The sequence below is a fragment of the Suncus etruscus genome, chromosome 1, assembly GCF_024139225.1.
Source record: "Suncus etruscus isolate mSunEtr1 chromosome 1, mSunEtr1.pri.cur, whole genome shotgun sequence".
NCBI classification, from domain to species: domain Eukaryota; kingdom Metazoa; phylum Chordata; class Mammalia; order Eulipotyphla; family Soricidae; genus Suncus; species Suncus etruscus.
The window spans coordinates 206,837,882-206,851,294 of record NC_064848.1 but is presented as its reverse complement, the minus strand read 5'-3'; the positions used below and the strand labels follow the sequence as shown (position 1 = coordinate 206,851,294).

The 13,413-nt window shown below is 60.7% G+C and overlaps 1 protein-coding gene across 2 annotated transcripts in view; it reads left to right on the top strand.

The window, feature by feature from the left end:
- Positions 1–13,160, top strand: part of TBC1D16 (TBC1 domain family member 16) — a 34,380-nt gene extending 21,220 nt beyond the window's left edge. For both annotated transcript variants that reach the window (XM_049776146.1, XM_049776145.1), the window contains exons 4-12: positions 4,091–4,213; positions 4,829–4,976; positions 6,083–6,247; positions 6,595–6,743; positions 7,171–7,305; positions 7,585–7,771; positions 9,016–9,195; positions 11,564–11,710; positions 12,683–13,160. In XM_049776146.1, coding sequence (XP_049632103.1) covers positions 4,091–4,213; positions 4,829–4,976; positions 6,083–6,247; positions 6,595–6,743; positions 7,171–7,305; positions 7,585–7,771; positions 9,016–9,195; positions 11,564–11,710; positions 12,683–12,913 — 1,465 coding nt within the window. In that variant the 3' untranslated portion in view covers positions 12,914–13,160. The remainder of the gene's footprint in view (positions 1–4,090; positions 4,214–4,828; positions 4,977–6,082; positions 6,248–6,594; positions 6,744–7,170; positions 7,306–7,584; positions 7,772–9,015; positions 9,196–11,563; positions 11,711–12,682) is intronic.
- Positions 13,161–13,413: the final 253 nt, after the last annotated feature.

The window sequence follows — 13,413 nt, the reverse complement described above, 5'->3', positions numbered from 1 at the left end:
GTTTTTATTCCCCCCCCCCACCCCTATCCCGACTCTTGCCAATTCACTTACTCTTGGGGTCCCTCTGTGAATTCCCTACAAGTCTTATGCTCATAATCAGGGCACCTGCCAACAGGGACTGAGTTTCCCCGCTGGTCTTGGTGCATTTTCTTCCCCTCTCTTGCCTCCTGCAGGGTGCATTGGGGGGGGGGGGCAGTGGGCAGGCCTGAGCAGGATGCCCGCCCCTGGCTCACGCTGACCCAGCAGAAACCCTGCTTCCCTGCCTTGTTGTCGGGTTCTTACTCACGAATGACTAGGGCGTTTTATTTGGGGGGAGGGGGGTGGGAACCACACCCGGCAGTACTCAGGGGTTATTCCTGGCTGTGAGCTCAGGAATCCCCGGGTGGACTTGGGGGACCCTATGGGATTGCGGGGGATCGAGCCCCAGGTTGATGTGCAAGGCAAACGCCCTCCCCTCTGTGCTATGGCCCTGTCAAGTGTGTTTTATCTGCTCCCTCCCAGCTTCTGGAAATGCAGCTTCTATTCAAGCACCTGGCACCTCAGGACAAGGGGCAGTTCCCACTGATGTGGTCTCAGAGTGTTTTTTAGGGGGCTATGACCATACCTCTGGGGCACTTTTGTTGTATTTCCCAGGCTCAGCTCTGGGGAGAGATGGGCCAAGGTCAGAGTATGACCCTGCTGGGGCTACATGTTCCTCTGTTTATGAGGGGAAGTCAAACTCGAGCTTGCTTCCCAGCTCTCCCCATGCCCCCTCCCCCCCCGACTTCCCAGTGGCCAAGTTGGGGGCATTAGTAGTGCTGCCCAGAATGTAGGACTACCGGGGACTTGCCTCTGCTTGTTACCCCCACCTTTTGCTTTGTGTTCAGAACCTCCATATTCTAGAGAAGCTCCAAAGGGGGACCCTGAGCTCACTGTCCCCTAATGCAAAGCAGGGCCAACCCCCAAGGCCAGCTGTGCTGTCTACCCTCCTGGCCTCTGGTGGCCCCCATACCCCCAAGGCAGGGAATTTCCCAGCACATCCCAGAGTTGGGGAGCAGCATGTGGCCTTCTTCCAGCTGGGTTTGCCACCGGCTCCCCGCAGAGCCCATCCCACAGCCTGCCCATGGGGGAGCTGCTTCACCCCCAACAGCACCAGTAGGGAGTTCTGAGGCCAGGAAGGCCAGGGAGATGCTCTTTTCAGAGCCCCGGGTTCTGTCCCTGGCTATGTACAGTCACTCAGGGACTGATTGAAGCAGTGCCTGAGCACTGAGTTAGGAGCAACACCTGAGCACTGATTAGAGCAACTCCCAAAACCATCCTGGGGCAAGGTGTGAGCACTGACTTGTGAGCAAGGTCAGGACACTATTGAGTAGGGACCAAAAGCACAAAAACAAAAACAGCAACTGACCCACGTTGAATCGTTGGTATCTCATATCCCAAGCACTGCCAGGAGTAATTTTGGAGCACAGAGCCTGGAGCACTGCTGACTGTAGCCTGAACAAACTCCCCGAAAAGAAAAAAAAAAAATTAAATTGCAGATGTTTGTATGGAACCCAGGTGAGCTCCTACAAGTCTCAACCAGTCACCTGGTGGGCCCCCATCTCTGCTCCTCTGGCCCCGCCTGCCATGAATTGGGGCCTTGTGGACCTTGTAAGTTCCATCTTCTTGGATGGGGATCACAACCGTACATGGGGTCACATGACTGATCTGGAGGGCTGCAAAAATGTGGAGACGAGACAGTAGAAGTTTCTGAACAAGCACCGATGAAAAAATCAATTCAGAGCCCATGGCGCACAGCGGGTTGTGTTTCTGGGGTGGAAAGAGTCGGGGTGCAGGCCTGAGAGAAAGAACAGACCTTGGTTAGATCCCTGGCACCAGCACATGTGTTTCTATGGATCCCACCAGGCTTGAGCCCTAAAACCAGGGGTGATCCCTGAGCACTGAGGCAGGAGTGAGCCTCAAGCACTGCCAGGTGTGGCTGAAACCTTCCCCCGAAACCAAAACGATTTTTGATTTTGGTTTTTGGGCCACTTTCTGTGGTACTCAGGGATTACTCCAGGCTCTGCACTCAGGAAAGTGCACCCCATGCCCCCCGGTAGGCTCGGGAGACCATATGGGATGCTGGGAATTGATTCTGGGTCGGCTGCTTGCAAAGCAAATGCCCTCCCCACTGTGCCAGAGCTCTGGTCATCCCCAAAATATTTTTGTTTTAAAGGAAAAGATCTCTTGGTCATGAGCGGAAAAGTGTAGGAGGTCTGGCCAGGGCACATGGCCGGCCTCACTGTGACCTCCGCCCACAAAGGGTCCCTCAGCACTGCCGGGTGTGGCCCCGAATAAAACAAAAGGAGGCCTCGAAAGAATCTGACGTTGGAGACCTCTGCATCGGGTCAGGGTGCTCCCTGTGGCGTCTGCACCCCACACCCTGCCCAGCCCCACGGCACAGACATTGGGGTCCCCACACCAGGCTGGGGGACAGCATCGGAGGTGGGGCAGTGGGGGAAGAATAGTCTTGTAGAAATTATAGCATCAGGCCCTGCTCACTCTCAGAATGTTGTGGAGCCCCTGGGTCATGCCCGGCAGTGCCTGGAGTATGTCCTGGTTTTTGTCCCTCTGGGCCCCTCAGTGCCTGGCTGGCAGTAGCTACATTTGGGTGTCTGGGAAGCTCTGACTCCGGGTGCGTGGTTGTCCCTGGGGGGGCCCAGATGCCCCCTTCTTCGTCTGCTCTGGCTGTTTGCTGAGGCTCCGGGAATCGGCCGGCCGCGACAGTCTCTCTGCAAAGCACCTGAATTAATCAATCGATCATTAGTGCAGAAAAGCCTCCCAGGAGCTGTGGTTAGGCTGGGGGCGGAGGGTTCCTACTGGCTGTTTCCTGCATTTGGCTCAGGGTTTTGCCAGGGAGACCCCTCCCAGCTTCTGGAATTCATGGCCTGCCTTTGGGATGAGCAGGAGCAGTGAGAGTCCCCAAAGATTTAGGGTTACGCTGAAGGCAGAGATGATCCTCTCTGGCAGGCTCACATGGCTCAGCTGAGCTGTCTCTGGCCTCTTTGCTCTCCCTGTGGCTGATGCTGCATGATGGGTACCTCGTGGGAGCTGGTGACCACATGGCTGCCTGGTCAGGGGCCCCGGGGGCAGGCCCACCCCTCTGCCTTTTGGGATTTGCTTTGGCCATGTAAGCACAGCAGTGCTGGGTATCTATGGGTCTGGGGGCCATTAAGGAAAGGGGGATCCTGACTCTAAGTCATCTGGGCTCCTAGAAAGAAAAATGGCTGCAGCACTACCATGCAGAAAGTTCCAGACGCAGCTTGGTCCTAGGCTGGCCGATTTACTCTGTGGCTGCCTTGGGGGCCCAGGGTATGCCTTGGGGAAGGGCTTGACCTTTCTGTTGGGACTGGGGTCAGAGGTTGCGCTGGTCTGGAGTCAGAGATTATGTTGGGTCCGGGGTCAGAGGTTATGTTGGGCCTGGGGTCAAGGGTTATGTTGGGCCTGGGTCAGAGATTTTGTTGGGTCTAGGTCAGAGGTTCTGTTGTTTCTGGGGTTCAGAGGTTCTGTTGCATCTGGATACCAGCACTGTGCGTCCTAAACAGTTTCAGTTTTGCAACCAGGGCCTGAAGAAGGTCAGGCACTGATGAAGAAAAGCCAAGGGAGAGGCTGTTTCATTGCTGAAGTCAGAGGGAGGGAGCTCAAGCTAGTGGGGTGCAGCTGTGTGGCTTGGGGCCCCTTTGGGCTGCAGACCCTTCTCTGGGACACTGGGGCCTGCCCTGCTCTTCACGGGTTATTGGGAAGTTCTGGTGATGCCTCAGATAGTGTGTGCACGGGTGTGAGTACATGTATGGATGTGTCTGCATGCACAGATGTGGTCATGTGTGCTCATAGGGGTGTGTATGGTGTGCGAATATGCATGTGTGTGAGCCTGGAGTGCATTTTTGTATGACATTTGGGCTTGGGGGCCTCTCTTGGTGGTGCTAGGTCCCCGGGTTCTGGGTGGCCACGGGCTCCCACATCTAAAGCCGTCCTCACCCTTCGTGACACATCTCCGGTCTGGGGGCGGGTGGATGCCCCATGCCCTGTGTCTGGGACCCAGTCGCGAGTGACCCTCCCGCCCTGCCCTTAGTGCCGACGCTGACCTTCGGGCGCCACGCTGGGATGAGCCTCAGCGGGCATGTGCCCTGGAGCAGATCTGCGGTGTGTTCCGTGTGGACCTGGGCCAGATGCGTTCCCTGCGCCTCTTCTTCAGGTGAGACGTTCCCTGGACCAGTTGCCGCCCCCTCCGCCGGGCAACGCATGCTGTCTGGGCCCTGCCACCCCACACCCCCTCACCCCTGCCCCTCAACACCACGCCCAGTCCCCTTCGGTTGGCTCTCTAGAGGGCGCAGCACCATTGTGCTGTGAAGAAGCCCCCCAGTAAAGCCCACGCCCGTCCCAGAACAACATCCTGCCTAGTGCATGGCGGGGGCAGGCGCGTCAGGCAGGAGGTGCCACTGGAGGGTGCCCGCCTCACCCCACCTGTGCCAGGGAAGAGGGCGCTGGCCCCAGGGGCCCACTACCTGCCTGTCTCCAGTGCGTGTGATGGGGAGCCAGCTGCGGGAGGCTGTGTTTCATGGTGCTGGACCCCCGAGCACCCCAGCCCCGCCCCCAGGGCCCACTAGAGAGAAGTGGGGTCGGATCGGGGTGGCAGCAAGGACAAAGCTGCTTCGGTTTGCCGCTTCTCTGTCTGGCAAATGGTCGAGGGTGTCCTGGGGCCGGCAGCCAGCTCCAGGGCAGCGCCCGCAACCTGCCCTGGGTGGGTGCATCGGGCCTGAGCCCCGGCAAGGAACCGCACCCTTGCTCACGGCGCCCCTCCGCCCTCCAGCGACGAGGCGTGCACCAGCGGGCAGCTGGTGGTGGCCAGCCGGGAGAGCCAGTACAAGGTGCTGCACTTCCACCACGGCGGCCTGGGCAAGCTCTCGGACGTGTTCCAGCAGTGGAAGTACTGCGCCGAGACGCACCTGCAGGACCAGGTAGGGAGGGAGGGCGGAGCCGGCCTAGACCGGAAAGGCCACGCCCACGCGCCGAGGTCACGCCTCCCGGGACACGCCCACGTGTCCCTGCCTCTAGGCGCCACCGCCATTGGCCCCGCCCATATTGCTGTGGCCCCGCCCCGTCACTGGCCCCACCCATATTTCTGAGGCTCCGCCCCTACCGCTAGGCCCCACTTATATTGCTAAGACCCCGCTTCTGCCACTGGGCTCCGCCCATACCGCTGAGACTCCGCCTCTGGCTCTAGGCCCCGCCCATATCGCTATGGCCCCGCCCCGTCAAGGCTCCAGCCACATTTCTGAGGCCCCGCCCCTACCCCTGGGCCTCATCGTATTGCTAAGTCTCCGCCCCTGTCATCGGGCCCCGCCCATATAATGTGGCCCCGCCCCGTCAAGGCTCCACCTACATTTCTGAGGCCCCGCCCCTAGCCCGGGCCTCGTCCCATTGCTAAGTCCCCGCCCATATGTTGTGGCCCCGCCCCGTCACAGCTCCACCTACATTTCTGAGGCCCCGCCCTACCGCAGGCCTCATCGTATTGCTATGTCTCCGCCCATATGCTGTGACCCCGCCCCGGCAAGGCTCCACCCACATTTCTGAGGCCCCGCCCCTACCTCTAGAGCCCATTCGTATCGCTAAGGCTCCGCCCCCGCCACAGGCCCACCGTTTAGCCGAAGCCCCGCCCACACGCCCTGGCCCCGCCCCCTCCGTCGAAGCCCCGCCCCCGGTGCCCCGCGACGGTCGGTCAGTCGGTCGGTCCCTGCGCTGTCCCCGCGCCACCCGCCCGCCGCGGTGGCTCCCCTGCGCACAAAGGCCAGCGGCGCCCTTGAAGGAGCCCGCCCGGGACGCGCTTGACTTTCGCCCCTCGCCCGCCGGGGCCCGTGATCCCGAGGGGGGCCGGCGAGAAGCGGCGCTGACAGCCCGGCTCGCGACAGCGGCCCCTTCGTGCGTGGCCGGTGGCAGGAATTCCGCGCGGGCCACGTCGGGCCGGCCCAGGCTGGGGCGGGCAGGAGCGGGCCCGGGCCCCGGCCCCGGCGTCCAGAGAGGCGTTTTCGCCCTGCCAGCGGCCCCCGTCCGTCCCCGCCCGCAGGTCTCCGAGAAGAAGCTGCGCATGCAGTTCTCCATCCGGCGCCCCAAGCTGCCGTCGTGCGAGACGCACCCCGAGGAGAGCATGTACCGGCGGCTGGACGTGGCGGCCTGGCTCGGGCACCTGAACGCGCTGGGCCAGGTGGAGGAGGAGTTCCGGCTGCGCAAGGTCCGGCCCGCCCGGGGGTCCGCCGGCGGGGGCCCCCAGAGCCGCCGCCTTCCCCGAGCGGGGTGGGGGATTAGGCGGCCGGGGAGAACCCCGCATTAATGCGCGCCGCCCCGGGGGGGCATTGAGATTGAAATGAGGGGGTGGGAGCCCCGGCTGGGAACGCGGGCCCGGCCCGTTCCCTCCACACATGTGCAAATCGGGCCTCGCCGGAATCAAGGCTTCGGTTGTCAGGGGTCGGAGGGCGCTGGCAAAGCACGACCCGAAGCCCAAAGCCGCGGATTTGGGGGTGCGGGCAGCGGGGCCCCCCTGGCTCCTCCCCACGCCCGCCCGCCCGCTGATCCTTCCAGGCCATTTTCTTCGGAGGCATTGAGGTGTCCATCCGGGGGGAGGTGTGGCCCTTTCTGCTGGGCTACTACAGCCCCGAGTCCACGTCCGAGGAGAGGGAGGCCCTGCGGCTGCAGAAGCAGAGGGAGTACGCCGACATCCAGCGCAAGAGGTGGGCCTCTCGACTGGGCGTCCACTCCCCCCCACACAGAGCGCCTCTTCCCCACTTCAGTGCCCGGCACCACATAGGGTCCCCTAGTACTAGTACTGCAGGCTGACCCACTCAACGACAGAAACAGAAGCCAAACCATCCCTGGGCAGCCCCCACAAAGGCCCAGACATGTAGAGGCCTCATCCAACAGCCTCCAGACGCCCCCACCCAGTTTCCTCTGGGGAGGGTCTCCCTGCTCCTGCTCATGGGAAGGTTCTGGAATCCTGCTCAAGGCTGTCCACTGTGGCTGAGGGTGGTCCCCAGATACTATGGCGTCCCTCCTGCAGCCTCTCTTTACAAACTCACTACGCATATAACCCTTATCGGGAGCCTGGGGTGGACTGGGCAGAGGGCAGCCCCCCAAGCGGACCCTGTCTGGATCCCCCAGGCTGTCCATGAGCCCCGAGGAGCACAGCACCTTCTGGAGGACAGTGCAGGTGACGGTGGACAAGGACGTGGTCCGCACTGACCGCAGCAACCAGTTCTTCCGCGGCGACGGCAACCCCAACGTGGAGAGCATGAGGTGCTGCACCCCACCCCATGCCCCCTGGGGGAGGGCGGCAGCCGTGGGTGGTCACAGCGCCTCAGCCCCCACTGATTGGGCACAGGCTCCCCTTGCCTCGCTGCCTAGTGACCCCATTATGCCCAGGCCAGTCCCAGAGCTTTGGGCATCAGCTGCCCTTCCCGGAGCTGACCCAGCAGCGGACACCATGGCTGAGCTCCAGGAGAAATGGGGACACTCCCCCCTCTGCTGATCATCCATCCCCCCACTGACTGCCTGCTCCCCTCTTCTGACCACCAGGCGGATCCTCCTCAACTATGCCGTGTTTAACCCTGCCATCGGCTATTCTCAGGGCATGTCCGACCTCGTGGCGCCCCTCCTGGCTGAGGTCCTGGACGAGGCCGACACCTTCTGGTGCTTTGTGGGTCTCATGCAGAACACCATCTTCATCAGCTCGCCTCGTGACGACGACATGGAGAAGCAGCTGGTGAGGTCCTGGCCGGGCGGGGGACAGGCGGAGCTGGGGATGGGGCCAGGATGGGGACCTGGCGGGTGTGGCAGCCATCACCTGCTCTCCCTAGGGACCCATCACCCTTCCCCCGCCCACTGGTGCTCCCGCAGGTGAGACCCCAACTAGCCTGACCCTCTAGGTCAGGGGTGGTGAACAAGTTCGACACAAAGAGCCAAAATTTTAAACTGTGAGAGTCAGAGAGCCACACCACGCAGTGACGTGCCAAAACAGACACTCACACAAAAGCACATCATTTTAACAATAATCTATGAAACACATATTGCATTTCGCCATTTTGAGTGAGGGTCAAAATCCTGCAGTGACGGTGAGGGTGTGCTGCGTCCTCCACACTCAGAACGAATGGCCAGATGTGACCCAACATGTGACACAGGGGTCCCTCACTCACTGGCCAGTGCAACTGTTTCCAGGGATGGGAGACTGGACTCCGCGCTCGGAGATCTCTCCTCAGAGGTCCCTCCTCAGAAGCAGCAGAACAAGATCCAAACTTGGCAAAGAGCCACAGTACACAAAATAATGATAAGAGGCGAAGAGCCCATTCCTTTTGGCCGGGAGCCGCATGCAGCTTGAGAGCCGCGTGTTCGCCACCCATGCTCCAGGTGCTGAAGGGCGGGTGACTGAGCTTTGTGCAGAACCCAAGCCCTGGGCTCCCCTGCCTCACTCTTAGCAGTCTTGCCGAGGCGGGTCTCACAGTCAGGGAGCGAGAGGGGTCCATGCCCGACTCCCCTTCCCAGCTGGCCTCTGGGGCCCAAAATCCTGCCTGCCAGGGGCAGACTGTGTCTCCTCAAACTATCCGCCAGGCCCTGGCCCCACAGAGACCCCCAACACAGACAGATTCGCAGCAGCTTTGGTCTGGGACACAATCTAGAGATGAAACATAGATTCTGACTAGGGCTACACAGGACTCCAATTTGAGATGCAGGGGCCAGAGCACTAGCACACAGACGACATGGGTTCAAAGCCTGGCATCCCATAATGTCCTCGAGCCTGCTAAGCGTGATTTCTGAGTGCAGAGCCAGGAGGAACCCCTGAGCACCACTGGGTGTGTCCCCCCACAAAAACAACTAAGGGTGCAACATAGATAACTAGGGGTGCAAAGACTAACTAGAAGCACCACAAAGACTCCAACCAGAGGGGAACCCCTGTTTCAGAAGCCAGGGCAGGGCTCCCATGGACTGTGGCTCATGGCTTGCCCTACGCAGCTGTACCTGCGGGAGCTGCTGCGGCTGACGCATCTGCGCTTCTACCAGCACCTGGAGGCCCTGGGCGAAGATGCGCTGCAGATGCTTTTCTGCCACCGCTGGCTGCTGCTCTGCTTCAAGCGCGAGTTCCCCGAGGCCGAGGCCCTACGTATCTGGGAGGCCTGCTGGGCCCACTACCAGGTGAGCGGCTCTGGCCATTGCTGCCCCGCCCAGCACCCCAACTGGCTTCACCCCCTCCCCGGGAGCTGAAAACGTTGCAGGTTGCCCGCTGGCTGGGCTCACTACCTGTTCTGGCTGCCAGCCAGATGCTCCCGTCACCACCCAACAGCACTGGAGGCTTCTGAGTCGTCAGGCGCCATCATGTGGGGTCCCCATGCCCACGTGCCAAGCCCCTGCCCGCCCAGCTGTCCTTCTTTCCAACCCGCTCCTTCCCTGCCAGCACAGACCTGCCCACACTGACCTCCCATCACGTCATGGCTTTGACACCCAGATAAGCAGCATGTTGACCCCGGTCAAGGGCAGGAAGTCTCTTAGCATCCATCAACCTCAGGGGAGGGAGGAGGGACAGCCTTGACATGTCCGGGAGGTGGTCCAGGCAGGCCGGGCTACACAGGGCTCTGCAGCCAGTAGCTGCCCCCACAGGCACAGCAGAGTGAGGGGTGCTCGCTGGCCCTCAGGAACGTGCCCCGGCATTTCCCGTCCTTCCTGCTATCCCCAAGGTCTCCAGGCTGATGGACCTGAGTGGGACTGTGCGGGCTCAAGGTGTAGAGACGAGCAGTGAAGCACTGTCTGCTCCCCAAGACAATAGAAAAAGTTGTGTTCAGTCTCCTACAGTCCCCTGCCTCCCCATGCCAGGGTCACGCCACCCCCATGTGACCCAGGAAGAGCAGACAGGGGTCTTGGGGTGCCTCTGCCCACTGCTTTTGTGTTTGAAACAAGTTTCTATCCCAGAACACCCACCTTGGCCTCCCCTTATGGAAATGGCAGTACGAAGTGCAGGTGACGGCAGTGGGAGACTCGGGGCCTCTGATCCCTGAGCCCCAATGAGAAAGGCCTCATTGACTGTCTGCCTGGCAGAGGCTCCTGTCCTGGTCTGACATTAGTCTCAGAGTTGCTCCTTCATCCCCTTTCCTCTCCCCACTTCCTGAATGTCCTACCCTGCTCGTGCTTCCTGACAGCTGGCCCCCTCCGCCCCCCAAAAAAGGCTCTTTCTGAGCTTAAACAAGCCAATGCTGAGTCACTGGAAGGAAGGGACCAGCAGCCTGACTGGGTTTTCAAGCCCTGGGCCAGCCTCATCTCTGCCCCCCGTGGGTGACTTCCGGCCGCTGAGTGCCCCCACTAAAGACTAAACACAGGCTTCCTGCTGCTTCAGGTCCTTCCTCTGCCCCTGAAGCCTGTGACGATCAAAGGCTCCGCCTGCCTGGCCCAGCCTCCACAAAGGGCCCCAGGACACTGTGTGGGGACACTTCCAGGCTCTGAGGTGCCTCTGCTCAGATTGATCCACTGTTCTCATGTAGGCTTGGGGTCTGGGGCCGGATAGCACTTGGACCGAGCTCCCATGGCTGTGACAACTTCTGCCAAGTGTCCAGGGCCCCACCTCTGCAGTCACCAGCACACACACACACACACACACACACACACACACACACACACACACACCACAAGGTTGAGCATGAGCAGTGCCAGCACCCACAGGATGTGCGTTCCAAGTGCCCCTCCCCACTTAGATGGGGGTGCCTAGGCACTCCCCAAAGGGTGGCTGTTGCAAGTCAGCCCCTGAAGAGGTTGACTGATGGAGGGATGGAGGATGAGGTCTTTCCCCTTCAGCTCGAAGCACGGCAGACCGATGGTTCTGAGGTGAAATGGTGGGTAAACAGCTTGCAGACAGTCAGGCTTGTGGAAATATTAGCTTTATTCGGTGGACAAGACTGAAGTCCAAAGCCTCAGCATCAGTTCCTGCCAAAAACCTCTCGCCTTCCACAGACCCTTGTTTTTATCCCCCAGAATCAGATACCACCCAATGGTGGGATCAGATACCACCCAATGGTGGAAGCAGAATCAGGTACTACCCTAGGGTGGGGGCAGAATGCCAGATCACACCCTAGGGTAGGGCACAATCACCGATCAGGTTAGGGTCAGTAACATAATAATCCCCTAAAATATTTACATACACAACAGGTGGCCAGCACTTCATCATCTCTTCGGCTGGCTCCTTACATTTGGATGCTGGTGGTTCTGATGTCCCAGCTGCAGGTGGGGAAACTGAGGACAGAGGGGCTGGAGTACTTGTGGCCAGCAGGCACCGACCCTGCTCCGATCCTCATCACCACACTCCTTTCTATCATTGTGGGGTTCAGGTCTGGTAGCACCTCAAAATCAGGTCCTGCACCTCATTCGCCTTGTGTCTGGGAGAGGAGGCCCTCAGCTCCCCTGAGCACAAAGCTCAAGGCCCCAAAGAAGCTGCTTGTCTTGTTCAGCCCACAGACCCAAACTGGGGCTCTGGGCCTGGGGCTGGGTGGGGCCGTGGCTGAAAGCCCCTCTTGCCTAGACGGACTACTTCCACCTCTTCATCTGCGTAGCCATTGTGGCCATCTACGGGGACGACGTCATTGAGCAGCAGCTGCCCACCGACCAGATGCTGCTGCACTTTGGCAACCTGGCCATGCACATGAACGGGGAGCTGGTGCTCAGGAAGGTGAGCCTCCCTGCTCTACGCATCTGGGCCCATCTAGGCTGGCTCACCTGAGCTGGCCACGCTCACCTCTGCATTGCAGGCCCCGCCCCATCGCTCTCTCTCCACACCCATTGGCCTACTAATCAGGCCCACTGTCCCGCCCCTGCAGTCTCAGACCCCATAATCATTGGTCCTCTCCATGTGACCTCACTCACCCATAACCACGCCCACTGTGTGTAACCACGCCCACCATTTAGCCTCTGCACTAGCAGGCCCTGTGGCCACGCCCATTATGAAGCTTTGTAGCCACGCCTACTGGTACAGGCCCCGCCCCTGCACTGACAGGTCCCATTAGCACGTCTGTTGTGCCCTATAGAACCATGCCTACCATCCCATCTCTGCACTAACAGGCCCTATAGCCACGCCCACTGTCACAGATCCTGCCTCTGCTCTGACAGGTCCCATAACCCCGCAATGGGTCCTCCCATTTTAACCACGCCTACCGCCCCACCTCTACACGAACAGGTCACCCACATAATCCTGCCCCCACGGGCCCTAGGTTTGTTGTCCCTTTCCTTGGCACTGCTGCCCCCCTCCACGTAACTCCTCCCACAGACCCCACCATGATGCTCTCCCAGTGACAAGTCCGGACCCCATACCCAGCCCTGTCACTGCCCACCAGAGAAAGGTTAGCACCTCTGGGTGCTGGGGTGGCCCTGACGTCAAAGCCTCTGCCACCCCCTGGGGCATCTCATTCTGGATCCAGGGAACCTGGAGGAGATTTGGGGCCTGAGTGACCACTTGTCACCCCAACTTACTTGAGTAAAGCGGGCAGGAGGAGAATCCCAAAGGGTATGGCACGGTATGGACAGGCCTAAGATGGGGGTAGGGCTGTGCCTAGGGGTACAGAGAGGCCGGACAGGGAGAGCTCGGTGTTCACTCCCCGTCACCCATGGAGACACTGAGCCCTTCGTGCCCTGCTTTCTCTTGCAGGCCCGAAGCCTGCTGTACCAGTTCCGCCTGCTGACCCGCATCCCCTGCAGCCTGCGAGAGCTCTGCAGGCTATGTGGGCCTGGCATGTGGGACAGCGGCTACATCCCAGCCGTGGAGTGCACCGGCCACCACTCGGGCCCCGAGAGCTGTCCCTACGGGGGCACTGTAGAGGCACCTTCGCCCAAGTCCCCCCACGAAGCCAGGAAGGACTCAAAGACCCCCGGAGAATAAGGCTCCGCAGATAAGCTGGTGCCTGTCGAGGTCCCGGCAACAGGAAGGAAACTTCAGAGTGGCCCAAAAGTGGAGCCTGGAGACACTTTCCGACGGTCACTGGGGGCCACGGGATGGGGTGCAATCCCCCATGGCTAGTACCCCTCGGGAATCGCTCCAATCATATGACATGGGACAGAGATGGAAGGACCGTGGGGGGTGTTCGTGTGGGCAGGTAAGCTGGACAGGAAGGTGTGGACAGCACCCCTTCCATCCTGCGAGGAGGACCAGGACACTGCATGGCGCTGGGGCCACAGCGCGAGACACAGGAGAAGAAACTTGTCTGGAGGCTGGAGGGGCGGGTGGGCAGGGACTAGGGGCTGGAGCTGGCACGACTCGGGACAGTGGGAGCTGGGCCGGATGGGAGAGCCTGTGGGGAGGGAAGAGGGAGCCAGCCGGATGGCGGAGCTGTATTCTGCACCAGAGACCAGACCGGTGAAGGGGTGGGTGCTCGTGTCTGT